The sequence below is a fragment of the Anabrus simplex genome, chromosome 8, assembly GCF_040414725.1.
Source record: "Anabrus simplex isolate iqAnaSimp1 chromosome 8, ASM4041472v1, whole genome shotgun sequence".
Classification (NCBI taxonomy): Eukaryota; Metazoa; Arthropoda; class Insecta; order Orthoptera; family Tettigoniidae; genus Anabrus; species Anabrus simplex.
Genome location: NC_090272.1, coordinates 132,760,944 through 132,788,537, shown reverse-complemented (window position 1 = coordinate 132,788,537; position 27,594 = coordinate 132,760,944). Strand labels below are relative to the sequence as shown.

At 37.6% G+C, this 27,594-nt stretch overlaps 1 protein-coding gene across 4 annotated transcripts in view; it reads left to right on the top strand.

Annotated features, from left to right (window-relative positions):
• The window catches only part of LOC136878896 (next to BRCA1 gene 1 protein), a 219,112-nt gene that overhangs the window by 141,094 nt on the left and 50,424 nt on the right, over positions 1-27,594 (top strand). For 3 of the 4 annotated variants that reach the window (XM_067152484.2, XM_067152487.2, XM_067152483.2), the window contains one exon: positions 17,131-17,336. In XM_067152484.2, the coding sequence (XP_067008585.2) occupies positions 17,131-17,336 (206 nt within the window). The remainder of the gene's footprint in view (positions 1-17,130; positions 17,337-27,594) is intronic. The other variant, XM_067152486.2, reaches the window with a different exon arrangement.

The window sequence follows — 27,594 nt, the reverse complement described above, 5'->3', positions numbered from 1 at the left end:
CAATTAGTTCCCAAGATTTGGAAGGAAACGGGATAATCATCATTTTCTTCATCAGGTAATTGTTGTACTTTACTCACTGGCACGTGTCACATGTTCTCAACATGTTTCAAACCATGTCTCTCAGGCACGCCCTAGTAAATGTCTCCTGAGTAGCAGACACAGTCTTGTCTACGCCACCATGACTGTTATTCGATGCATGTGCCAGATAGCTCCTCCCACAATTTCTGAGACAAGATGATCTTCAATTTCTGACGACCAGGATCTAGAAATTTATATAGAATACTATTCAGAATGAAATATTGCATTGGCATCTTCTCTATTCACAGGAATTCAAGATCCTGGGATAGCAATTTTTACATAAAATAATCTACGATGGGTCGAATAAATTAATCTCTCCTTTTTGTCTGCTTAAGATACCCCAAGCGGTGTAGGAATTCATTGCCTCCAGGGGTTAACTCTACCTGATTAATTTCTACTGAGTGCATCCGCCAACACGTTTGACTTTCCCGTGCAATGTTATACCGTAATATCAAACAGTTGGACAAACAACATCTAGCATAGTACCCGCTCACTTGTTAGTTTTCAGCATAAACACGAGAGCCTCGTGGGCCGTCCTAAATGTTATCCGCCAATGTTGCAAGGCACTGACAAGTGACAACATCTCTCACTCAGTTGAGCTGTAGTTCCTCGCATATGCTTTCAACTTCTGGTTCATAAATGCCAAATAATTGGAACTTTGTGGCACTGCAGAATCTTCTTGATCCAATACTGAACTTCTTCCTATAGCAGAAGTGTCAGTCTGAATGATGAATCTAAGAATGAAGCTCGGATACCCCAGGGTTGCATGATTCATCCAATTTCCACCTAATATCCTTTTTCAACAACTCCTGCAATGGTGCAACTGTCTGGGTGAAGTTTGGGCTGTGGTTTGAAAAACTGTCACATGCCCAAAAGTTGTCAGACATGTTTAATTCATGACTGTTTTGGAAAATTTGTGATTGCTTTAATTTTGGCTGGGTATGAATGACTTAGAAATTTAAAATGTGATTTTCAAATATTACTTTTGAAATTTGCATGATGTACATCTTGAAGAAGTTTATCTAAATTCTCCATGTGCTCAGTAAATGTTTTGGATGCTAGTAGGATGTCATCAGCGTACCTAATAGTGATGCTTTTGACCTATTTACTAAGGTTTTGTCTAAGGCCTTTATCAATGCAGCTATGGAGTTTTTAAGTCCAAATGGTAATATATTAAAAACATATGTATTGTCGTTAAACACGAACCCTAAGTTCTATGCGGTGATAAGAGGCTGTAAATTCAACGTTAGTGAACCTTCTCTTATTTCTGAACTTCTTCAATACTTCCCGATCAGGTGGTGCCCGGTCATTTTCAGGTATGAGCCTTGTATTTACCTCTGTAGCATCCAAGCAAATTCATAGAGATCCATGAGGTTTGTTAACCCCCATCAAAAGATTTACAAAAGGCATTGGAGTCTATGATATTATTCTGTGATCCCCATTTCTTGAATTATACTTCTAGTCCCACTGAAGAATTTCCCTGGGACAGAATACACTTCACAATTTAAATGGGGGTCCTCTGAGTTACATTTATGCAGTACCTAAAATTATCTATCTTCCCAGGCTTAGCATCAAAAACTGAACTGAATTGAAATAATATTCAGCTGAGTCTTCTCTTCTCCACTGCCAGCTGTTTTGAGAATCTTATTATGAGAAGTTCTTCAAGGTTTCTGTTATGTTCAATGGCATCTATTTCACCCCATCATCATAAGTCCAAAGTTCCACAAAATCTCATCTGATGATGATGATGATAATAATAATAATAATACTATTGGCTTTACGTCCTGCTAATTACTTTTAGTTTTTGGAGTCTCCAAGATGCTGGAATTTTGTCCCACAGGACTTCTTTTACATACCAGTAAATCTACTGACATGAGGCTGACGTATTTGATTACCTTCAAATACCACCAGACTGAGCCAGGATTGAACGTGCCAAGTTGGAGTCAGAAGTCCAGCATCTCAACCATCTGAGCCACTCAGCCCGGCAAAATCTCATCTTGTAGATTTTCTAGATAATCTGGATTCATCTTTACTAATTCTATCGTAGTATTACTTTGAGGTTTGATTTGGTTCGGATTTAAATCAATTACAGCATTCAAATCCCTAATGAAATCAATGCCTAATATAATATTGTAACTGATTTTAGTCATAATTATGAGTGGATGTGAGAACTTTCAGTTGTCGCTCTCCAGTTGAACATAGGTTTGTTTCTTACATGCTGAGGTGTGATCTGGGATGATTATGCATATCTTTACATTTAAATTTGGAATTACCGGTAACTTGGTTCTGTTGTTTAATTCATCAAACAATAATTGTGACATCACATTTGGGCCTGTATCAATAAGGTATCTCACCCTCATACCATTAATTTGGACTCAAATTATGGGCAACTCTCTAATCAGACTATATTTTTGTGAGTGAGCATCTTCTAACAGATCTTCTAGTGCAGCAACCCATGTTTCAATTCTAGTTGCAACCCACTCTCCACCAGCTGTGGGAATCAATCTCCTTAGTTGCAAATCAGAGGGATCTTGAGTGGGTTTTTTTGTTACCTGGTAAACCCTGGCTATTATCCTGCTGCTTAGCTTTTTGATACTATAAGCTCTCCGCCCCATCGCATCGATCACATTGACTGTTTTGGATAGCAGCCTTTCAATCTATGTTCTCTTGGTTCTGCTTCCACAATTTGTCTAGATATCTTACAGTTTTCCGATGTCTCTCTTCTACATTTTGCCGAAAATTGTATGATGGCTCTCTCCTATCATTATTCCTGTCGCACGGTATTCTTAATTTTCTTCTCCACCTTAGTCCACTGTGTTGGGTATCACTTTCTCTTATATTCAGATATCTTCTAGTTGGCTGCATTCTTTTGTAAACATTGCCCCTTCTATCAGAGTATCATCTACTCTGATAGGATTTATTTTGAAAATTTCTTTGATAATTTTGACCTTGACTTGGCTCTATTTAAGTATTCTGCTGATGTCCTACCACCGATTGATTAACTTTAGGTTGTGATTCAATGTTGTTGATGAGTCTTTTCACTGGACTCTGACTTTTATTAAGACTACGGTTGTTATCTATCTGTCACAGCACCATTTCAGCGTGCACTGCTATTGTATACTCACATCGATCATGATCCTCTGTATCTTGTGCTGTAACTGTTTCTCCATTGCACTGATTAATTCAGCTTCAGTAAGAGGTGAATTTAACTCGTTTATCGTATGTGATTGTGAAGTGACTGAGCTCGATAGCTGCAGTCGCTTAAGTGCAGCCAGTATCCAGTATTTGGGAGATAGTGGGTTCAAACCCCACTGTCGGCAGCCCTGAAGATGCTTTTCCATGGTTTCCCATTTTCACACCAGGCAAATGCTGGTCCTGTACCTTAATTAAGGCCATGGCCGCTTCCTTCCCAGTCCTAGCCCTTTCCTGTCCCATTGTCGCCATAAGACCTAACTGTGTCTGTGCGACGTAGAGCCGATAGCAAAAAGAAAATGTGAAGTGAAGTATTCATCATATCTTGTGGGTGAAGATGTAGCATATTGTCTAGAATATAATTCAAATCTGTTGTCTAGAATATAATTCAAATCTGAGGTTTTGCTGGGTCTTAGTACTCTAAGCATTTTGCAAAAATGCATGCTTGAACTCTCTAAGTCACTATAAGTATAACAAAACTCTTTGAACCAAATAAGAGCGCTTCCATCTAGATGCCTCTCTGAGCTTACGATCGTTTGGGATTTTATACTCGTGCATATACTCATGTATCTCGGGATTTGAACTGGAATTGCCGCTAAATTTTGTCTGTCTATCCTCGTGCATTCTAACAACATGTATAAGTCCCTGTTCATCGTGCCCTTGAACGGCTGTCGTAGCAACTCTTGTTGAATCCTCCGAATGTCGCACTTGCTTTGAAGTGTCTGTACTTCCAGATAGGTTGGATTGAGCAGTTTTCTGTGTAACTATCCGTTCCACATTCTTCTGCCGATGGATGACTTATGCAATCCATGCTTTTTTAGCTTCATCCCGAATTTTAAGACTCACTACATCTGTTTCTAGTTTTTCCAACTTTTTACTAACTTCAGTCCTATTATATTTACTAACACCAGGAATAAATTTTATTTTGTCAGACATCTGTTGCTGTATTGCCTCCACGACTAATATACCATCTTTAATATTTGAGTGCGGTTCCCTGCCCACGACTGCAATGCTGTGTGCCTCTGCACACCCAGTGTTCATGCTCATATGCGGCGCTCAGTAATGCTGGTAGCTGCTTTCCCTTACTTGTACAGTCCTGCTCGGCAAAGTGGAGATGTGACGATGGATGGTGAACCGTTTCCTATGGAAGGCCCGCCAGCCGGGTGAGAGCCTGTGTTCAGCGGCCTAAGAAATTTTAGTTGGGGGCAACTCGGCCAGAGCTAGCAAGTATGTGTCCCGCAGGCCGCACTGAGGCAGTAGTCATATGCTTGTCTCAAAGACGTAAAGCCACTAGCAGAGAAATTCTAGCTCCAATAGCGTATGTGAAAGTTGTTGCAGTTAAAAAGCTCGTAGTTGGATTTGTGTCCCACGCTGTTGGTTCATCGCTCGTCGGTGTCTAACTGGCATGGTTTGTGGGTCATCCTGCCGATGGTGGCGAGTTGAAAGCGTACAGCCGCCATGGTTAATTTGCGTGTCCAACTTTCTTTCATGTTCATTATTTCCATCGTGTTTCAGAAACCTCTGTTCTGACCTCCTGAACACCACTAATAATCTTTCCCTCAAAAGTATCGATTTATGCTAATATTTCCGCCTTAACTGATTTCAATTTGTCACTGAATTTGTTCGAACCAATGACCCTTTAATTTTCTGGTGTTTCTGATCTGTAATGAACCAAGTATCTCTAGGCCTAAGATAGAAAAAGTGAAATTTGTCTTCTGCCAAATAAGGGTGGAAAATCTCCAGGACAAGGAAAATAGAAGTACATGGATATGATTAGTGAGAATTCCTGAACAGTGGACAGTAAGCAGGTTTAGGATATAGAAAGAGAATGGGTGGCATAGAGGGACGCTGTAGTAGAAACAGCAAAGGAATAAATAGGAACAACTATGTATAAAGATGGGAAAAAACAAACATCTTGGTAGAATGAGAAGTGAGAGAAGCTTTTAAACATTTAAAAAAATGGTGTATCAGATATAGCTCTAAACAAGGACTGTTGCAGACAGGGAATTTTATGTAGATGAAAGAAACAGAGCGAAAGAAATAGTTGTTTAATCCAAGAAGTCATCGTGACAAGATTTTGTGGTAATAACCTGAAAGGGTCAAGCAGCAGAGAACCCTTTCTGGACAGTAATAAAAAGTCTTAGAAGGGTAAGAAGAAACCTCGAACCTGAACTGTCAAAAAAATGCAGAGTAATATTGTTGTACAGTGGACAAACAAAATTGCAGTTTGTATTAATATTTTTTGATAAAATTTTAGAAATGTACTATGTTTAACCCTATTCATAAGAAGGCGTTCACTTTAATCGAACTTTTCAAAAAGGTGGTTATTAACGGAAGAAATATTTATATCTATACAAAATCATTTCAGATAAACAAATTCATATTTATACTGCATTTTTTAACATTCACTCTCAGTCAGAAAGGTAAACAATACTTTAAATACTGACAGTGACAGTTCAGAGTGGTATCTCTTGGAGCATAATAATGTTATTCTTGCCTGTAACTTTGATAGACAAACATGTGTTAAATATCAGCAAAGTTGTGTGCAGCATCCACTTCAGAAAGACAATGGATGAGTTTTCTTAAAATATTTTATTCAGTTCTTGGAACTACTAACATTGCATCGCAAAACCGAAGGTTTCTGTGAAACCTCCGTTAGAAATCACTTCCTCTTGAGAAACAACCTATTAGATAAGTTTTTTCAAAGAAACTTCATTCATTAGAAGTTCTGAAATTCTTTGGAGTGAACTAACTGTAAGGGAGAATAGTATGAAGCTGCAAAGGAGATCGTGCCTGGGACCAAACATCAGAATTTCACTCGTTATATCTAGCTCATTAGGGGCTGAAGGAAAATGAGGAGAGATAAAACAGAATACAAAGCTCTCAACAAGACCATTCAGAAACTAATAAGGGAGGATCAAAGTAAATGCAACAACCAAATAATCACACAGACTATAGAAAAGTGAACTTGAAAATTGTAAAATCCTGCATGTCAACAGGAAGATCTAAAATATCAGAAATTAGGACTAGAACTGGAAAAAATCATAACAAATTAATGAGACATTGTTGATACTGTTTACTTTGACCATTGAACAGAATGCTATTGGCAATAGATGTGATGAAATAGAAATGACTGTATAATTCACTCAAACTACTTGATAAAAGAAATAGAATAACCAACAAAATACTGAAATTGAGAGGTACACGTCTATTGGTAGCTACAAAAATACTCATTAGTAAGTGTATTGAGGTCTGAGTAAATGCTGTATATAAGGAATGTCTGAACAATTGCTGCCCCATAATTCTGCAATCTCTTCTTCACAAGCCTCTAGTCAAATTATTACCAAACGGATAAATGTTTGCCAACCAGTTGAATGAGCAGCATTTTGTACAGGTTTCCCAGCTATTAATCATCTCTCTTCATCTTCTGTATGAGAAAACCATTTGGCCATCTTGGATTGTTGCAAATCTTCCGATTCAGTGACAGGCTGGTTGGTTATGAAAGCTATCACCAGGCGAGTTGGCCGTGTGGTTAGGGGCGTGCAGCTGTGAACTTGCATGTGGGAGATAGTCAGTTCAAACCCCACTGTCTGCAGTGCTGAAGATGGTTTTCTGTGGTTTCCTATTTTCACATCAGGCAAATGCTAGGGCTGTACCTTAATTAAGGCCACGGCCACTTCCTTCCCACTCCTAGGCCTATCCCATCGGCGCCATAAGACCTATCGGTGTTGGTGCGACATGAAGCAAATTGTAATTTAAAACATTTAAAAAAGCCACTAACAAAATTACCATTATAGATAGGTGATACAAAAGTTTCTTTAATCACATATATAAGCAGACAACAGTGATAGCCACAATGGATGATGATATAGTTACCAACAAGATACCAGTGGGCAAAGGGGTTTGAAGTACTTCATCCAAACTTTAGTGTTCCAAACATTGGAATGGAATAAGAAATAAATAAAAATTGTTGCCTCATTTCTGAACCATCTTTATTTTGCTGAGAACATCGTGTTCAAAGGTGAAGATCTGAACCAAGCTAAAAACTAAGGTCTAAGAATTAAGGATTGGCTAGAAATGAACTTGGAATAACTAACCCTTCAAATTGAGAAATCCAGCACCATTAAATATAGAACCAAACCATTGATGATGCCAGCAAAATCCAATTTAAAAAAGACAATCCAGACTTCTTAACGGAATATGATTAGAGGTTGGGAGTGTACAGAAAGTGAAGATTCATCATGACCATCAAGGATATTTTAGGTTGCCTGAAATTAAAGATATACTAACACATGCCCCACTATTAACAACTTACAGTCTGGAAACAAGGATACTGAGGAGGGTCATTCTCATAAGTTATAAAATACACTTGCCAACACTAAAAGTGAGTGTCCACTGGAAGGGTGGTTGCCTGCAACGTGTACAGATGGGAGGATAGGACATGCAACATAGCCTGGCTAAATTAAGTTTTATTTCATTGTCCTTATGGCTTGTTACATCTCTCGGCCTGGGACATAATACCGTATATCCATGTGTATTAGACCCCCTTTATTTGTCTCAAGTACCAATACTGCATTCATGGGCTTTCTTTCAAATGTATTTATGCCCATTCGGTGAGTGACGCGGCGAGATCCATGTCTACAAGTCGCTTACTTGGCAGAGAATGCGGATATATCTGCTGTTTCTAATTGTTTTCCGCCTCAGTTGCCTGCCTGCAGAGGTGTTTTTTTTTTTCCCAGCACTGTATTCTGGATGAGTCTGCCCTCTAATGTAAATTTTTTCAGTTATGTTCTCCCAGTACCAATGTGTCATCCACGAGTTGCATCATAAAAGACGCAACTTACATCCGGGCAAGAACATTAGAATGACCTAATTTATTATCCTCAGTCTTGAGTTCTTCCTTTACGACAGGAGTGTGTGTTTACAACGAGTTACACAACCTTTATTAGTACATGCATGTTTTCCGTAATACAGGCACAATTCATGATTTCCTTCCAACTGCAGAGACCAGGGTTTTATTTGATTGTTTTTCTTGCATTTTTTCTGCTGAAATGTCTAAAAGGAATTACTGGCCTCCACTGTTAGAGGAGGATGATTTACGAGCTATGATAAACAAAATGTTGTAATCTAGTGGGGAGCGGCCCCCACTGTTAGAGGAGGATGATTTACGAGCTATGATAAACAAAATGTTGGAATCTAATGGAGAGATAATGATCTTGGTGAAGTAAGTTCTGCCGAAGAAAAATACGTAAGTAATGGGAATTTACGTGTAACAAGTATTTCAGGCTTGAAAATGTACAAGGTTCGGGCCCAGCTGATGCAAATGTTCAGCAGTTGTGAAACAGACAGCATATGTTTGATTGCAGTTCAAGTAATGATTGTGACAGTGGTAGTAGTGACAATAATACTGATAATATTCCAACTAGTGCAACTTCTTCATCAGCTTAGACTGAAAATGGACAGAGAAGGTCCCGCTTTGATTCAAAATTCCATCTTGCTGTAAAGGGAGAGTTTTGAGGGAAAACAAAACCGAGCAAAATATTTGGATTATTTTTTTATGATGAGGTACGCCTGAACATAGCTGAACAGACAAAGCAAGTAATTAAATATTTTTTTCAATCAGAGAAATCACTCCCCACCTGGGAGTGAGCCGGAGTGTACCGAGCTCCCCACCGCTAAGGGGTTAAAATCATTTCATACATATATATGCTAATGTGCTTTTAATCTTATTTAAGTGTTTGTATGCTAATGATGGCTCAATGAGCCAACACTTGTCCACATTTGTTCCATAAATAATCTTTTTAGATTATAATTCTGTGTATTGACTAGGTGATGAAACTATATATTTTCTCTAGCCCCGCCCCTTTTTTTACCCCTTTTTTATAGCCACAGTAAGTAATATCTCAGTATATGTTAGCCTCCCATTTTGTGCAGTGAACACGACTTCTAGTTTATAATCCGGTTTGTATTGTACATGTGTGCATTCTACACTATTCGTAAACAAACTTACAATATTGTATTCTGAGTCTTACTGGATACCTTCATTGGAAGGCAGGTTTTCTAAATAAATTAAAAACAATAAATGGTGGAACATATTACTTTTAAGCCTAAATATACGGTAAATATATTCAGTCAGTTTTATTTAACATATTACACTATATTAATACAAAAGAACAAAAAACAACTTGATCATTGTAAACCCCACCCCCTCCCTTTTAGAGCTGATCACTTTAATTTAAACCACCTATAAATCAAGGTTGATAAGGTAATAATCAAAGTAATAAACCTGAAGGAACGTAAAAAAAAGGCTTATCAGAAATGGCCCCAAACAAGGGCTGATGCAGACATTGATAAAAGATAAAAGAAACAGAGCAAAACAAATAGTTGCTAAATCCAACAAGAAGTCGTGGGAAGATTTTGGTAATAACCTGGAAAGGCTAAGTCAAGCAGCAGGGAAACCTTTCTGGACACTAATAAAGAATCTTGGAAAGGGAGGAAAAAAAGAAATGAATAGTGTTTTGGGTAATTCAGGTGAACTCATAATAGATCACAGGGAATCATTGGACAGGTGGAGGGAATATTTTGAAAATCTTCTCAACGTAAAAGTAATCGTGCTGTCACGAACATCGAGCTCATGGGTAGGAGGTAAATGATGTTGGTGAAGTTACGCTTGAGGAAGTGGAATAGATGAAATTAGACCTGAAATGGTGAAGTATAGTGGAAAGGCAGGGGTGAAATGGGTTCATAGAATAATAAGATTAGCATGGAGTGTCGGTAAGGTACCTTCAGATTGGAGAAAAGCAGTAATTGCACCTATCTGTAAGCAAGGGAACAGGAAGGATTGCAACAACTATTGAGGTATCTCATTGATTAGAATACCAGGCAAAGTATTCACTGGCATCTTGGAAGGGAGGGTGCGATCAGTGGTTGAGAGGAAGTTGGATGAAAACCTGTGTGGTTTCAGACCACAGAGGGGCTGTCAAGATCAGATTTTTAATATGCGCCAGGTAATTGAAAAATGGTACGAGAGGAATAGATAGTTGTGTTTATGTTTCGTAGATCTAGAGAAAGCATATGACGGTACTGAGGGAAAAGATCTTCACCATACTGGGGGATCATGGGATTAAGAATAGATTATTAAAATCAATCAAAGGCATTTATGTTGACAATTGGGCTGCAGTGAGAATTGATGGTAGGGTAGGATTCAGGGTACTTACAGGGTTAGACCTTTGTTGTTCGTAGTTTACATGGATCATCTGCTGAAAGGTAAGCTATATAATGGCAGGGAGGGATTTAGCTAGGTAAAAATTAAGTAAGCAGTCTGACCTATGCTGATGACTTGGTCTTAATGGCAGATTGTGCCGAAAGCCTACAGTCTAATATCTTGCAACTTGAAGATGGGTGCAATGAGTATGGTATGAAACTTAGCCTTTCGAAAACTAAATTGATGGCAGTAGGTAAGAAATTCAACTGAATTGAATGTCAGACTGGTGATACAAAGCTGGAACAGGTAGTTAATTTCAAGTATTTAAGATGTGTGTTCTCCTATGATTGAATCAAGATGCAGTAAAGCTAATGCAGTGAGCTCGCAGTTGCGATCAACATTATTCTGTAAGAAGGAAGTCATCTCCCGGACCAAACAATCTTTACATCAGTCTGTTTTCAGACCAACTTTGCTTTACGGGAGTGAAAGCTGGGTGGCATCAGGATATCTTATAAGTTAGAAGTGACATGAAAGTAGCGAGAATGATTTCTGGTGCAAACAGGTGGGAGCAATGGCAGGGGCTAAGTTAGGAATGAACTCGATGGATGAAGCTGAACGCATAAACCGGCATCGGTGGTGGGTCATGTGAGGCGAGTGGAGGAGGATAGGCTAACTAGGAGAATAATGGACTCTGTTATAGAGGGCAAGAGAAGTAGAGGGAAACCAATACGACGATGAGTAGACTCAGTTTCTAACGATTTAAAGATAAAAGGTATAGAACTAAATGAGGCCACAGCACTAGTTGCAAATAGAGAATTGTGGTGACATTTAGTAAATTCACAGAGGCTTGCACACTGAATGATGAAAGGCATAACTGTCTATAATGATAATGAATGTGTGTATGTATGTACAGTTGAACCTCCCTTCTGCGGACACCGTCGGTTCCGAGGAAAAATGTCCGTTACGAGAGGTGTTCGCTAAAACAAGTTTGTAAAAATAATCATTTTATCAGCAAAGAACATCCACCTTAAATATAAGCATACTGTATTTGCGATTTCTCAAGCTTTTCCTTGTAACATTGGTCCACTCACACACAGTTTCTTCATTCGAGCACACTTGAACCATTCATATACCGCAACGTTCACTTCTGAAAAAAAAACTGACTCCCGCTTTCTTTTCACTCCTCGATTCCTATTTTTGTCGCAATCCTTTAAAATTTCAGTTCTATTCTTCACAGTAGTGTTTGTTTGAGTTTTCCCGCAGTTGAATTTTTCAGCAAGCTTTCTCACTGAAAGTCCCTTGTCACTTTCTATAATCTTATTTCTTCTTGCCTCGAGATCTAAACACGATCATCCCTTGTTACTAATGTTTAACAGACAACTGAAATGCTACGGTATTTCTATCTCACTAATTAGCACCTGTACTTGACTACCTGAGCTTGACCTTATCAGCGATAATCCGAGTTATGAATAGAATGATGCAAGAAGGGAAGAAAATTCCCAGGTAACTTGTGAGTCAACAGTCTCTGGCAGCATTTCTGGGCAATTAGAATTCTCGGAATAGGCCTATACACCACTAGGTAGAACTGCATTCTGATGTACCTTCTCTCCCCTTGCACTCGAAATAGTACAAACATTCAAAAGGGATTTCCTGAAGAATGGTTTTAAAAGAAAGGATGATGTGGCCCGGCATAATAAATTATTCTGCAACGTGTAAAGTGTCCGCTTAAGTCAAGTGGACGGGACAAATGGTGATGTCCGCTGTCCGGAGTTCGAGGTGTCTGCTTAAATGAGGCCAATTTAACACTTGTCTCCTGTAAAATAAAATCGGTTCCGAGGAAAATTGTCCGTATAGGGAGGTGTCTGCTGAATAAGGGTGTCCGTTATTGCAGATTCGACTGTATGTAGTTTATCAGTTTGAACAGATGGTTGTGGAGGGAAAACTTTATTGTGTATACTTGCACGTGGCTACATCCTGTCTCAAAATTTAGACTTTTTTTTTTTTTTTTTTTTTTTACTCCAGAAATGTTTATATGTCAAAACAGAATGATGTATGCAGACAATAAAATCTCAAGATTTTTTAATGAGCTATTGTAAAATCTATTCTCTTGTCCCTTTGCCTTCAATGAATTCTACCTGCTCTGCTGGTATTTGGTACACTAAATAATTTTATAACTTAATTTCTTTTATTCAAAAGTACTTGCTTGAGATATGCATGGAATGGTGTCGTCTTGTATTTGTGTGTTGAGTCTTTCTTGTCGGTAGGGATAAAATCTGATTGGACTCATTCACTCAGCCGGATGCTGGTATGTCAAGTTTTATAACAGATGTACTTTGAAGTACTTCAACACTAATACCATCCCTTTTAAATTTTTTATAGAATTTTCTCCTTCTGATTTTATTGTATCCAGTTCTCTTCTTCCTCTGACAATTGATGTTGCATCCTCCTGTTTGTAAATTTCCTTGCTCATCACTTTGGTCTGTACAGTACTTTCTTTACTTTTGTTTCTTTGCACTTTCTTCAAAGGCTCATGGATTTGATAATGGTTCTGGTAATGATGTGTTTCTTTGCAACTCTAATGCAGGGTGTTGTGTTTTGTTTTGTTTTTTCTCTGACATCTTCATTGAATTTGTTTGGCTAGATTTGTATATGCTATTTTGTCTTTTACTGTTGTTAAGCTTTGTCATTTTATAAGTTTCTAATAGTGTATTAATTCTTATGTCTCTAAGGTTTTATAGCTCGTGCGTGTTATGTGGTGGCAGGTGGTGTTTTAATATTTGTTTAATCTGACATTTCCTGAATTACTCTTTCCTGTTTTCTCCCTCTTTAGATCTGAATTTTTGATTCTCATATCTTATTCTATGTCTCTAAGACTAGCTCCTGTTTTTGATTCAAGGTTGTTGAACTTCTGTCTGTTATGCATTACATACTGTGTTTTTTTCCTCAGTTTTATCTTTTAGATTACTCTTTTACCAGTAGATGATAATCGAATGCACAGTCATTTCTTTACACATAGTTCTCTCTGTGGATAAATGGTAGTGTTGGCCTACAAATCTCAAATCGTGGGTTCAGGGGCAACAAAATGTCCATTTGGCACTTTACGTCATACAATGTCAGCCTGTGAAAGATCTCTGCTGATACATTCACTGTTAACCCAACAAAATAAATTAAAACTTAACCACAGATCACCCAACAGATATCCATTTCTCTATCATCTTCAGTGCTTGGTGATTCCTGTCAGTCAAGACATGTGACTTACCCAGCCTTAATTTCAATATTATTGTGTCTTCTAGTTCACAATCACATCCCTGACAGTTTATTTGTTGTTTGAGAAGGACAGAAATAGCTGGGTTGATCTCTTACTGATGTGGCAACCAATAATCAAGGTAGGTAGAGTCAGATTAGGTAGGCCATTCCCGTTCCCAGCGCTCTCATTGGTTGATCGCGCGTGACGTAGCCGGGAGGGCTAGAAGCGTGCGTCTGCATTGCCTGCATGCAGCATAAACCTCGATAATTAGGTAATATAAGTTCAATTTCTGATAAATAAATAATTAAAAGGTTGGCATTATTATAATGAAGTGGTACTTTACATACCACCTGCAATCAGTGATATAATACTGTTGATAGGAAAATAGAAGAAACTCTAATTACATCTTAAAAGCCGGCTGTAAGAACAATACATGCATAAAAACACTGGGATAGTTATTGGTTCAATTGTATTTAAAACTCACGTTATGATGACTTAGAAAGTTGTTGAAGAAGCTGAAGCTGCCCACAGTCGACTCTTTTTCGCCGAATACTTCTTCATAGCGTCTATATGATTTTTTATTTTTTATTTTTGTTGAGGTGACGTATTCTAATAAAAGACCTAGTTCTGACGTACTGTGATATAATATTATCGTCAAGTTTTGGAAATTTTGATTTAATTATACATATCAAAGTCTGCATTACTCTTTCACATTTAGAAAACTTCCAAACAGTACCTCAAACTGCGTAACTGTTTGATACCGTTCTTCGGTTGGACGAGTATTAAGGCCTCCTTTTGAAATGATTGATAACCAGTCGTGAGGCACTTTCTGTGGCAAGGCAAACATTTCACTTTTTTTTCACCCAAGCTGTCATCAACAGAGCGACATTTGAATGCCAAGTAGTCTGCAAGGTATTTAATTGCATCCTGGTTTACGTCTTCAGTGTCGGAGTCCTGGCTCAAGTCTTCCATCCTTAACAACTCCCACGTTTCTTCCTGGTCATCTACGGGTACAGGTGTTAACCGCCCCTCAAAAACATCTATACATAGTTCATTGCTTACGAGGCTCAAGAAATCTTCTTCATTATCAGCATCAGGATGAAAAATACCCGTATCACGTGGCGATGAATTATTTTCATCGTCCACTGACACACTACAGGAGAGAGGGATTCCATTACTCCCTGTGAGTAATAGAAGTCCAATTCTGTTACGATCTTCAAAAGGGGACGGATTGCTATAAAAAAAACTCCTAGGCCATGGACACGTGAAAAAACATTCTCCAAGCAGTCTTGGTTTAATCTGGCAGTTAGAATATATGACATATTTGCATGTTTCATGTCTTCAAAAAGTCGTAAGAGAGAGTTTATAGATATTATGAACCCCTTCTGAAACGAAAGTAACGTTTTCCGTTTACCAAATCTCACTTGGGTAATCACCGCCAGAAAGCGCTTTAGAGTATTTTCCTGGCTCCTTAAGTTTAAGCCGTATCCACTCCTAAGAGGAGTCTTTTCATCTTTAGGCGCCCTGGCGTTCAACACGTCGAAGGTGTCATTGACTAGCTCGATGAAGTTGCTTTCAGCGTCCTTGTTTAAAGTATACCGCACTGCCAGAGCTGTGCGCCTGGAAAATAACTGCGCAGCCATTCTCACATTCTTACGGGATTTGCCTGTTACACTCAGATGAGCCTCATTAATATGATGTGTAGTTGATAGGACCCCTGTTTGAGTTTGTAATAGGTGTTCTATTCTCTTCTTCTGAAATTCTGAACCATCAGCTAACGTCAAACCTTCATCTAAAAAGTGGTTTCTCAATAATTTCAAGAGGTGGGGTACCGTACACCACAGAACATCCACACCTTCATTTTATCATCCACTGGATTGGTAAAAAAGCTCTCATCCTTGTGTACGTTTAGTTCCTTCCACACTTTGGCACTTTTTCCCACCATGTCACAAGTTACAGCGACAATATGAATGTCACAAGCCTCAAGTTTACTAATTATGTTTCTTAACAACTCTGATGTCATTGTCACGTCGAAATCATAAAAAATGGGTTGCTTCCATGCAGCAAAGAGCCCTTGAACCATCGCTACCTGGACGTTGCTGTGAGGCCCTACTATGCCGTCATCAGATGAATCGTATGAAATACGCCCGTCTATATTCATTTCATCAAATGTCAAACCCGCTATCTTTTCAGACTCCTTGTAATTTACTGCGCTGGCTTTCAACAGATATAGCACCTCTGTTAAAATTCCGGGCCTGCATTTAAAGCGCCTAATCCATTTGGTAAGGTTGACCGACATGGTAAAGGAATGTTCCGGTTCCTCAAATAATCATATGCTTTTCTGGAAAGCGATCTCAAAGAGAAAGCATTTGCTATGTCCTCCGAGGACCATTTGGACAGAATCTTTACTACTTCCTCTCTGTGTGCACTCTTCTTCACTTTCGGCGGAGACGGTTGTTGTCTTTTTGAGACTAGATACCTAGGTCCATTGAGCTTCTTTAGAGCAGTCTCCCTTCGTCTTAATCGCGTCTTTCGTTTCCAAATTCTTCACCCGCTTACGGAGTTTTAAGATCTCCTCATTTTGAAGCGATTCATTGCTAGTCGCCTGGTCAACTTTACTTTTCTTTGGTGACAAAGTCTCTAATGTTGACCGCGTCCGCTTACAGCGCAACACCCACACTCGCCTAATCTCCTCACGTTCTACAAGACACCAGTTGTTTTCGATCCCCAGTTAGTACATTGTGCCATAGCACAATTAATTATATATTTAGAAACCTTACTGATCTTTAACACAACAATCAACACAATACGGAAAATGTTAGCCTACCAGACTGCGTACAGCAAAATAGACCTATTCTGAAACAGAGTTCCTTATCGTTCACAGCAACAGCTGCCGACAGGAGACCTCCACGTGACGTCAGCATGAGGCGATGCTACGCTGGAAGCAAAGCGCGGGAGTCAGGAATGAGCCCCCCTGACCAATAATAATCATCCCAGTTTGAAGTATATATCATTGTTATATGTACAATCTAGACAATGGTACAAGCTAATAATCATAACAAGCAAGGAATTATAACTATTAATTTTGAATTGTATCATCTTAATTGATGGAAAAAAAGTCATACTGATTAGCTAATTAACATTAGAAAATACAAGTTATATACTTTTTTCTTCATTTTAGCTCAGGGTAAGTGAGTAAGAATGTTTTTTTTTTCTTAAATACAAACAAAAGGTAATTGTAATTGGATCTTTAGTAACTTACCATTTTTTTGTAACTAAATTGAGTACAGTTGTTATATGATGAGAAAGTTCATAGAAGTATTCAGAAAGCTGTTGATATGGAATTGTTGCCAAATTCACATAATGTAACTGAGGATTTTTTTTTTTTTTTTTTTTTGTATTGTTGCAGGAGTATGGAGACTGGAATTGGAACGCGAGTGGCAGCAGTGACTTCTCAACACCAACAGACAGGTCATCCACAGAGAGTTTGAAACTACTTGTAGAAATGGGCTTCACTAATAAAATCCTTAATGTTTTACTCCTGCAACGTTATGACAATGATGTAGCCAAAGTTGTGGCGGAACTCTTAACATATGAGGAACATTGTGCTAATGGGTATAGAAGGCTAGACTAATAAGTAGCATGCATTCTGTATGTATAATTCTTTTCTAGATATTCTTCAGTGGGATGGGAAGCAGTCAAGATCTGTAAGGGAGAAATCAGTTAAAGTTTATAAGCAGTAGTGCATATAAGTTGTTTTTATCACACTTTTTCTGCTGCAATGCCATGGGGTTGGATTTTTAATTTATATTTCTTTAAGGGACTAGAGGGTGGAAAGCAACAGTATGCTTATTGGCCAGCGTAGTTTTGGTAATATTTATCTAGTCTTGCTTGCCTGTTTATGTTGTTCTGAATATGCACTTGAGGATGTAGATAGATACTGCACATGCTGTGTAGGATGTAAGAATTAATTTTGTTAAATGAAACACTGGAATAATCTTAGAAAACATTATTTGCATAATTTCAGCACCCAAATTTTGGGTCAACTTTCTGCAGAGATTCTGAAAGTAGGTGAAAATTACCTAATAATGTTAGGTACCCAGTTCCAGATACTTAACTTTTTTTATAAACTTTGGTACCTCAGTTATTAGTTTATGGTTGCTATGAGATGATAATTTTTTTTAAAGTGCAGATTTTTTAAATATTAATAATAATGTTATTTGTTTTACGTCCCACTAACTACTTTCACGGTTTTTGGATTTTTGTTTTAATACCATCAAGTATGGTACTTGACAGTATATAATCACCTTAGTTTTTCACTCCTGAACACAACAATTTTGTCCACGGCTTAAGAGGAAATGCAAATATATTTGCTTACTGAAATCTCTCAGGAATGAAACATTTTATCTCGGCATTTTCCACTTTTATAAATTGAAAAATTGCTTTACACTTTTTTTCACCGTTCACATTGGCCAAGAATAATCAGAAGAAAGATTTTGAAGTGATATAATCATTCTTTATAAATAATTAAATCTGTTACCAGTCATAATTCGTATTGAATCTTCTTCACAACATGTTTCAGTCTGATAATGGAGTCTATACTGAAACACGTTTTGAAAAAGTTTCAGTAAAAATTTTGACTAGTAACAGATTTAATTAATTATAAAGAATTAATTCACAGTTGCGGACAAGACTTAAACAAAGCATTGTTATGTTTAAAATCATTCTTGTTTTCAACTTCATCCTTTCCCTTGGAAGATTCAACACTTCAGAAAGCAACTTCTTTTTAACTGCTTCTAAAGTACTGTTTTTTCATTAGGTTTTAGCTCTTGAGGAAGAAGACCCTATAGTAATTGCTGTCTTCCCAGTCTTTCCTTTTGTGATTTGCTCACAGGCATCAGTTTCTGGCAAAGGAGGGATTTCTTGTGGTTTCTTTGATAGTCATAAATTGTCAGGAGTAAGTCAGTGTAGAAGATTTTTCTGTAATTCATTCCTCTTTAGCTCCCATCTTGAATTATTGGTACACCATAAACTGTTTTTTTTTTTCTCTTCCCCCCAGTGGATTCCTCGAGAAAAATGTGTATCTTGAAGGGACTCAAGATGACTAAGGTGCTGGCCTTCTGACCCCAACTTGTTAAAAGATCGATCCTGGTTCAGTTCGGTGGTATTTGAAGGTGCTCATATATGTCAGTCTCGTGGTAGATTTACTGGCACATAGAAAGAACTCTGGCACCTCAGCGTCCTGAAAACCTTAAAAAATAGTTAGTGGGAGGTAAAATCTATAACATTATTATTATTATTATTATTATTATTATTATTATTATTATTATTATTATTATTATTATTATTATTATTGCTGTTGTTGTTATTACTTAGCCCCATATCCTGACACTAAAGCTTTCTAAGCCTACATGAAGTCTGTGGTGCTATACTAGGAATTCGCACATTCAAGCAAAGCAAGACTAAGAAATTGCGTCTACTTATTTTCAGTTAACATTATTCTTCTGTGTGGAATAAGAGAAAAATTGGAAACAACTTGGATTACAAAATTTTGAAGTATAGGTGATAGTTTCATCCTCTTTTTCTTTCTACAGTACACTCAGCAGTCAAACTTTGAGCTGGCTAATTTTGTTCTAATTAGAGTTGTCAGTATCAGCATATTTGTGGAACAAAGCTACTTAATGCTGAAATGATCTTGTGGTAAAATCTGTCCTTAGGTTCACTTGTGACAAACTGAAATTGTTTTTGTGTGCATGTAAAGTGCTGACATAACTTTTCTCCTCATTGCTGAGAAATCTTCCTCGCACTATGCAGCCTCCTCTAACAGATAAACTGAAGGTAATGGAGACTGTACATTCTTGTGTTGTTAGGTTAGTGTTTTTGGACAGAATGTTGTGAAGAAAGAAAGTTTTGTACCGCAGTAAAGCAACGTTATGATATTTCAGTGTTATAAATACTATAAAATGTAACACATCTCTAATGAAAATGGTGCAGGACTATTGTAACTTACTTTCTTCAGATTATCCCAGTTATTTCTGAGGTTGCTGGAGTCATCCAGGCTCATGTTGGTTTTGGCCAGGGGTTTAAGGCCGGATGACCTTCCTGATTTCACATGATTTTTGAGATGAAAATCTCAACCCATGATTGACCAGGACTTGAACCTCAGTCTTTCAGGTGGGAAGCCAGCAACTAAGCCACTTAGTTAATCATACAGGGCCATTGAAAGCCCATAACTTGTTTTCACTGAAACAGAATCGTATAATTTTTGCTTGGTGCATAATTTCTTAATGAAAAAGCTCTTGAAGTTCCTGTACAAATGTTAGAGAAGCAGAGTTGTTCCTAATTTTTCTTCCATAACATACCGTGGTGTCCATGGTAAGTGTTACATGTTTTGTATTCGTGTTCCTCAAACTGTGATTGGACATTTCCTGTTATACGAACTAGGGCATTATCATTAAGGAAAATATTATCTTCCTCAAGTGCTCTCCATACATAACGTGCATTTCCAATTTTAATTGATTATCAGCTTTCCAGGACCTGTGCTATTTGGAATTCTGCCAAAAATGTCATATTCATGAAGTTCTTTCCTTCCTAGTTAGGCTTACAGGAGGTTTAGAAATGCATTCTGAGTTCAAAAATTGTTTTTTTAATAGACATTTATTAGCGTTATTTATACACTCAGCTGTTGTCCTTTACTATTAATTCTCGCCGCGCTGAGTGGCTCAGACGGTTAAGGCGCTGGCCTTCTAACCCCAACTTGGCAGGTTCGATCCTGGCTCAGTCTGGTGGTATTTGAAGGTGCTCAAATACGACAGCCCCGTGTCGGTAGATTTACTGGCACGTAAAAGAACCCCTGCGGGACTAAATTCCGGCACCTCGGCGTCTCCGAAGGCTTTACAAAGTAGTTAGTGGGACGTAAAACAAATAACATTATTATTACTATTAATTTGTACAGGCGCCTTTCTTTAAGTACTGTAGTTTTGGATAGAACCATAATTGGGGATACTTTTGTTAGATAGGAACAAACAATCCACCTTCTTTAAAAGTGTGTCAAGTTAGATTCCATACACCATCAACACAATAGTATGAAGTTCACACTTTAAATTGGCTGGCAGTTGAGTAGGGTATACACAATCAGTGTGAACTATTCTATGGTAACTTCCTGTATTAATGTATTATGTATTAGTAGTGTTTCAGTTTTAATTCATTTGTCTATCTCTTGTATATACAAATATATTACTACCTAAAATGTGTGTATTTTTATCATCTGTATCAAAATTTAAGATAATCCTTAAGTGAGACGACTTGCTAATTATAATGATCTCTATACGTCCATGATGAAAAGATTTACGGATCAGTGATGAGGACAGGAAAAGAAAACTCACACACCATCCCCCTGCCTGTCCTATAATGCTTAAAATCGCATATAGTAATTATTGCTTTTTATGTTGCATGATATATTAGCCATCATCTAACAGTACATTTGTGGAAATGTATGCATGATGACTTAGAAAGCATGTGTTACCTTATACTGTTGCCCTTGAATTATATGATTTACAAAAGTCCTATATATTTCTGTGCTGTCCAACTCAACAGTGTCAGTATTTATATGATTTATATTGTTAAAGATTGTATGGCACCTAAAAAGTTGGTTTTTAAACACTGTTAGAGGGAGTCAATATTTTTTATATTTTCTATTGTTCATCCAGGGAGGATGGTTATTTGAACAATACTGATTAAAGATAATTACATTTCTGATAATCTTTACCTCCCAGTGATACTAGGTATATAAAAGCAAAATCACCTCTGTACAGGATATGAAAGCTGTTGGGAAATGGCTTTCACTATTTGTAGCCTTGCCAATGGGGAGCATGCAAGTGACTACTAGCGCTAAAGGTGGCAAAACAGTGAGGTAGTGTGCACACCATGCTTGTTTAACTAACTCTGTGTTGATTGACGGAAGGATTTGTTATTTGTTCGTATAACAGTATATTGTAACACATAATCTACATACAGAGAGGCAATATGGAACATCCTTGTCATGTTAAATTACATTGTTGTGTCGTGAATTGCCATAATTCAGAACATTACAGCGATTGTAGTGAAAAGTTTTTTGCTTTCAATACAAAAAAGAAAGAAGACAAAAATGGGTATTGGCAGTGAGCCGAATGAAGTAGGTATCGTGAAATAACAGAAGTATAATACATAATTGACACCTTGAGAATGACTGTTGGAAATCCTCAAGAAACATATAATAAAAGGCACGTGGAACGTACCCATGATCTGGTATGGTACAAATTTTAAGGAATTACATCGTTTTTTTCTGGATTGCTCATGGCATTTGATAGTATTCAGCTATTGCAGTCCATATGGACAAAATACTAATTTTTATTTTGAAGTGGAAATAGCACCTTTTGAACACACACTCCTCAACTGCAGAGGAGGACCAGTACCTCACCCAGGTGGCCTCACATACAGTACTATGCTGAATAAGGGCCTTGTGGGAAATGGGAACATTGGAAGGGATAGGCCAGGAAGAGGGAAGGAAGCAGCCATGGCCTTAACTAAGTTCCATCCTGGTATATGCATGGAGAAGAAGTGAAAATCAACGGAAAACCACTTTGAGAATGGCTGAGGTGGGAATCTAACACCCTCTACTCATTTGACCTCCCAAGGCTGAGTGGACCCTGTTCCAGTCCTCGTACCACTGTTCAAATTTCGTGGCAGAGCTGGGAATCAAACCCAGTTCCAGGGGTGGCAGCTAATCACGCTAACCACTACACCACAGAGGCGGACTCTCCTTGATTATTACAATGCTAAATTCATATAATCCGCTAATTAATTTTGTGTTGATTTCAGATTTCACTCTTCCTGTAAATAAATCCAAATTTTTCCTGCAAAAAATATTAGGGGAGTTATGACTGAAATTTGAAACTTCTTCTATTTTTACCAAATGTAGTTTTCACATTTAAGTACAAATAAACACATATGTTACCGAATTAGGGATATGTAGATGTATTGGTTCAAACTTTTTAGTTTCTCTTATACAGTACTAACAAGATACCTGTGCTTTGCTACGGTTCTAAATTGAAAGTTATCTTTCAAAGTTTTAAAGTTTGGAGAGTCCACTGTCAGCTAGCCTATAAAATACACCCTCAGTTCATACATCAAATGGTTTTGGAGAAATGACTATTTATTTTTGGACCTAACACTCATTCCATATAAATGGAATATTTTAAAACCCTATGTGATTATCTAGGGCGTAGAAGCTACCAACTGGTGAAATTTTGACTTTGTACGTCAAACCGTAATGGAAGAATGATTATTTTGTTTTGGGGGTAGAATGATTAAAAATATTTCTTATTTAACATCTAGGACATAGAAGACCAACCTTTATGTAAAATTTTAAGTTCGTACTGTACCGGTAAAAGAGCCCGACTCTCAGATTAAATGTTAAAGTAGCATGACTATAGTTCTCAGGGCGAAAAACTGGATTAATTGTAGCTAGGGCTCGGTACAGGAGGTAGGTCCTATCTACAGAAAAACTTTGACTCTGATTGCACAAGAGTTTATTCAAATAAGTCATGAATTGACACATCACCTCTAAGTAGAGATGGATTGTCTTCCTCGTATTCCAATAGTATGGCTCGGGTTCTCCAGCTCACCAAGCCAAGCTGGTTGAAGCACGTTCCAGAAGACCAGGGATTCCAGGGACTCCAGATACTCCAGACAGAGGCAGCTGGACTGTCTGGATTGACGGCAAGTAGAGATGTCTCGAACTCTGAGGCCCGGGTCGAACCCCGGTGATCCAGGCGATGAGGCAATGAGACTGAGAGGATTGATGTTCCCAAGGTCACTAGTAGCACTAAGTCCATGAAAATCTTGGATGATCAACTTATAAGCAGAGTTCTTGATAATTGTACATCAAGACTTCCAACACTCCTAAAATGATATGAGTGATATTAATAATTTTAGAGTTCATCACTAGGAAAATCCCCTTCGCTGAATAACTTTTGGCAACGAAAAATACAAGTCCCTTCTTGTGAAATTATAGTTAAACTCAAAGTTCATTACTGGCGAAGGTGCAAGTCTTTGCCTAAACTCGAATGAAAACACAAGTCCATTCACTTGGAAGTTTGAATATATTAAAGTTAATCACTGGTGAAATTCATAAAGTCTTTGAGTGACCACTGACGGAAACACAAGTCCTTCCACATAAATAAATTCACTGACGAAATTTATAAGTCTTTTAAACTAACACTGGCAAATGTACAAGTCTTTGAGTAAATGCAAGTGAAATCCTAACTTTGTTTAGAGCCGTTGGAAAGTTAAAGTTCATCACTAGCAATATTAATCAATCGCTGTCTATTAGAAGGATGAGATCCTCAACAGTCGCAAATATTCCACGCAAATAATACAAGTCCATTTCACAAACACTTAGAAAAATTCCAATCTCGAATACTCGTAAATAATACAAGTCCATTCAATGATCACGTAGAAAAGTTCTGGTCTCGAACACATGAAAATAATACAAGTCCATTCAGTGAACACTTAGAAAAATTCCAGCTTCGAAGAGGCGTAAATAATACAAGTCCATTTAGTGAACACTTAGAAAAGTTTCAGTCTCGAAGGCACGTAAATAATACAAGTCCATTCAATGAACACTTAGAAGAATTCTGGTCTCGAACCCATGTAAATAATACAAGTCCATTTCACGAACACTTAGAAAAATTCCAGCTTCGAAGACACGTAAATAATACAAGTCCAAACACTTAGAAAAGTTTCAGTCTCGAAGGCACGTAAATAATACAAGTCCATTTAATTAACACTTGTAAATATTCTAAGTTCATTTACGAAGACAGAAAATTTTCTACAACACTCGAAGTCTTATGAGTCCACTTATAGTACTTGGAAGAATCGTCTTCCCACACTTGTATAATGACAGAGTTCCACGATGATAGTAGCAGCAAGAGTGTCCCCGCTGACTACTCAGCTGAGACTGTGTGAATAGGCTACAGTAGGTCCTCCTTTTATTCAATCCGGGATGTCTACGTCATAATACGGTTTGATTGAATATCTCCCGAATCCCTCGATGGATTTGCTTGAATCTCGAGCATTGGGACGTTTAGGTGATCCCAAACAAGATGACATATCGCTCGATTTGCTAGCATCATTATTATAGAAATTTCAAAATTTTCTCCATCGAACTCTCTAGAACAAGAGACGTGGAATCCAGAAAATACCAGTCAAGGCTGGTAACACGTGTTGAGACGAGCGGGCGGTCTAGCTAGCCCCTGTGGCTACGTCACAGCTCACAGTCGTCATACACTCGCTAGCTGGTCCTCGCTGCTGGTAAACAAACCAGGCGCGCTCGGAACATTACGCGTGGTAAATAAACGTAACTTATGCTCAAAAAATACTTATGTACAGGTCGTAACCGGTACAATACACGAAAGGTTTTTGGAAAATGAATATTGTGATTGTCAACCCCATCTAAATTTTTTGGGGGAGAAACATTGTAAAGCCACACTGAGTGGCTCATATGGTTACAGCAATGGCTTTCTGAGCCCAAGTCGACAGGTTCGATCCTGGCTCAGTCCAGTGGTATTTGAAGATGCTTAAATACGTCAGCCCCGTGTTGGTTGATTTACCAGCACATAAAAGAACTCCCGTGAGACAAACTTCCGGTACCTTTGCGTCTCTGATAACCATAAAAGTAGTTAGTGGGACATAAAATCAATATTATTATTAAGAACATTTTGAAGTACATCAAATTTGACACCTAGGATATAAAAGAATAACCTTATAAAATTACAACTTAGTATGTCACACAGTTTGGGAGGGATGAATAATTTTGTTGCTGGAGCTAACCTCATTTAATTCTTTAGGGGTGGAATGTTTTTAAATATTTGCTATTTTACATCTAGGGTTTGAAAATATATACCACCATTCGAAATTTTGTCTTCGTACGTTAAACGGTTTTGAAGAAATGAGTATTTTTGTTTTTGGATCTGAACCCCCCTAGAGATTAATTTTCTCCATACAAGCTAAATGCTGGGGTTGCACCTTAATTAAGGCTACAGCGCTTTTTTTCCCATTTCTAACCCTTTCCTATCCCATCATCACCAGAAGACCTACCTGTGTCAGTGCAACGTACAGCAAATTGTAAAAAAAAAAAAAAAAAAAAAAAGCAAACCTTCTGTTATTTATCACCTATGATACATGTAATAGTGTGCTCTTTTGTGGCATTATTTGATTCACTTTTGGGTATAAAATCCATGGCATTAAATCCATTATAAATGAAAATATCCTTCAATGATCACTCCTTGCTCACTATTTACATTAGCAACTCGCAGCAATAACCTGCACGGTAACTCAGGGAAGTCCACTAGAGCGCTCTGAACCTCGTGACTTGCACGTTCCCCATAAGTAGGATAGAGTGGTTAGCCCTGTGCATTGCTGCCTTTACTTTCAGCAATTAAACTGATATGTACTTCTGGTATAGGGTGAGTGAACCCTAGGACCATATGCCTCTCCAGAAGAGGAAATCTGTTGTCTAATTTTTTTATTTCCTGGCAGGGAATCGAACCCATGTCCTGACCATTCCTTTACTGCTTTGACTAGACATCCATTAGTATACATTGTTGTATTATTTTTGCATTTTGAATATCTTTGCACTTTATATAGTATGTGGAGAATGCTTTTATACCCTATGTCAACTGATGGACTGTTTTAATATTCAGAAGTTAGAATTAAATGTTTCATGAGTGGAGGGAGAATGAAAGTGTGTCCAGTGCTGAGTACAGTTGTATTTTTGTGCTTGTTGCTGTTTATTTTCTTCTCTCACAAAAATCTGAAATGGTGCTTTTCATTGAACTCTCCAGCTTGCTTGGATTGTTTTAAGAATTATTTCTCACTGTATTTGATAATTTGTGACCTGTATAGTGTAGTGTGTATGTCTCTATAAATACAAGGAAATGATTGTACTTTATGCATGTTTTGAATTTATTTTTCCCTGCAAGATTTCCCTATCCCACTTAACATTTACATGTAAATGTTCCTCTTTCATATTCTGGTGACATTACTTAAGGATAATTCTAAATAACATATAAATGCTATACTTCCAATTGTTAAACCATATTAGAAGCATACTATGTACCTTGTCATGTGAGAGGTAGGGCTGCCAGACGTCCTCTTTTTCCTGGATATGTCCTTTTCTTAGCACCCATTCTTTGATCCGGTTTTTTTTTTTTTTTTTTTTTAAAGGGGTCTAGCATCAATTTACATTTCATCCACAAAATTGACAGTGCATAAAGAGCATTACAGTATCAGTAGTTAACAATTATAATCTACTTAATGAATTGTTTTTTAACAGTTCAGAGATGATAGAATGGTGGTATTAATATTTCTAAACACTTAAGAGGTGGCTGCATTGAAATAGAGATCATATTATGCATATATTGGTATTCTCTATTCTGCGGAATAACCTCTTCGTTACATAAATTACATCATACTTATGTCTTTGCATGCTTCTAAGCCATCTATGTTTATTAAGTTGTATTGATTGACTTTTTCTATGTGGTAGATATGCCAAAATAAAAGTGAAAATTCAATAATTTTTAAATAAAATTATTAGTAACAATAGACACTATTTGTGTGGAAGTGAAGAATTAAGATTAAATACAATGGCTTGCAGGAGTTAGAATATTATGTATTTTGTATTGGTACTTTCTTTTAAAACATAAAGTTTCTTCTCAGAAATTACTGTGTCCTCTTTTTTTGCAAGCTGAGATCCTCAGTGTGTGAATATAATGACACTGAAAAAGTGAAATGCGAAATGATGTTGTTGTTGTTTTACCACCTTGATGTGGAT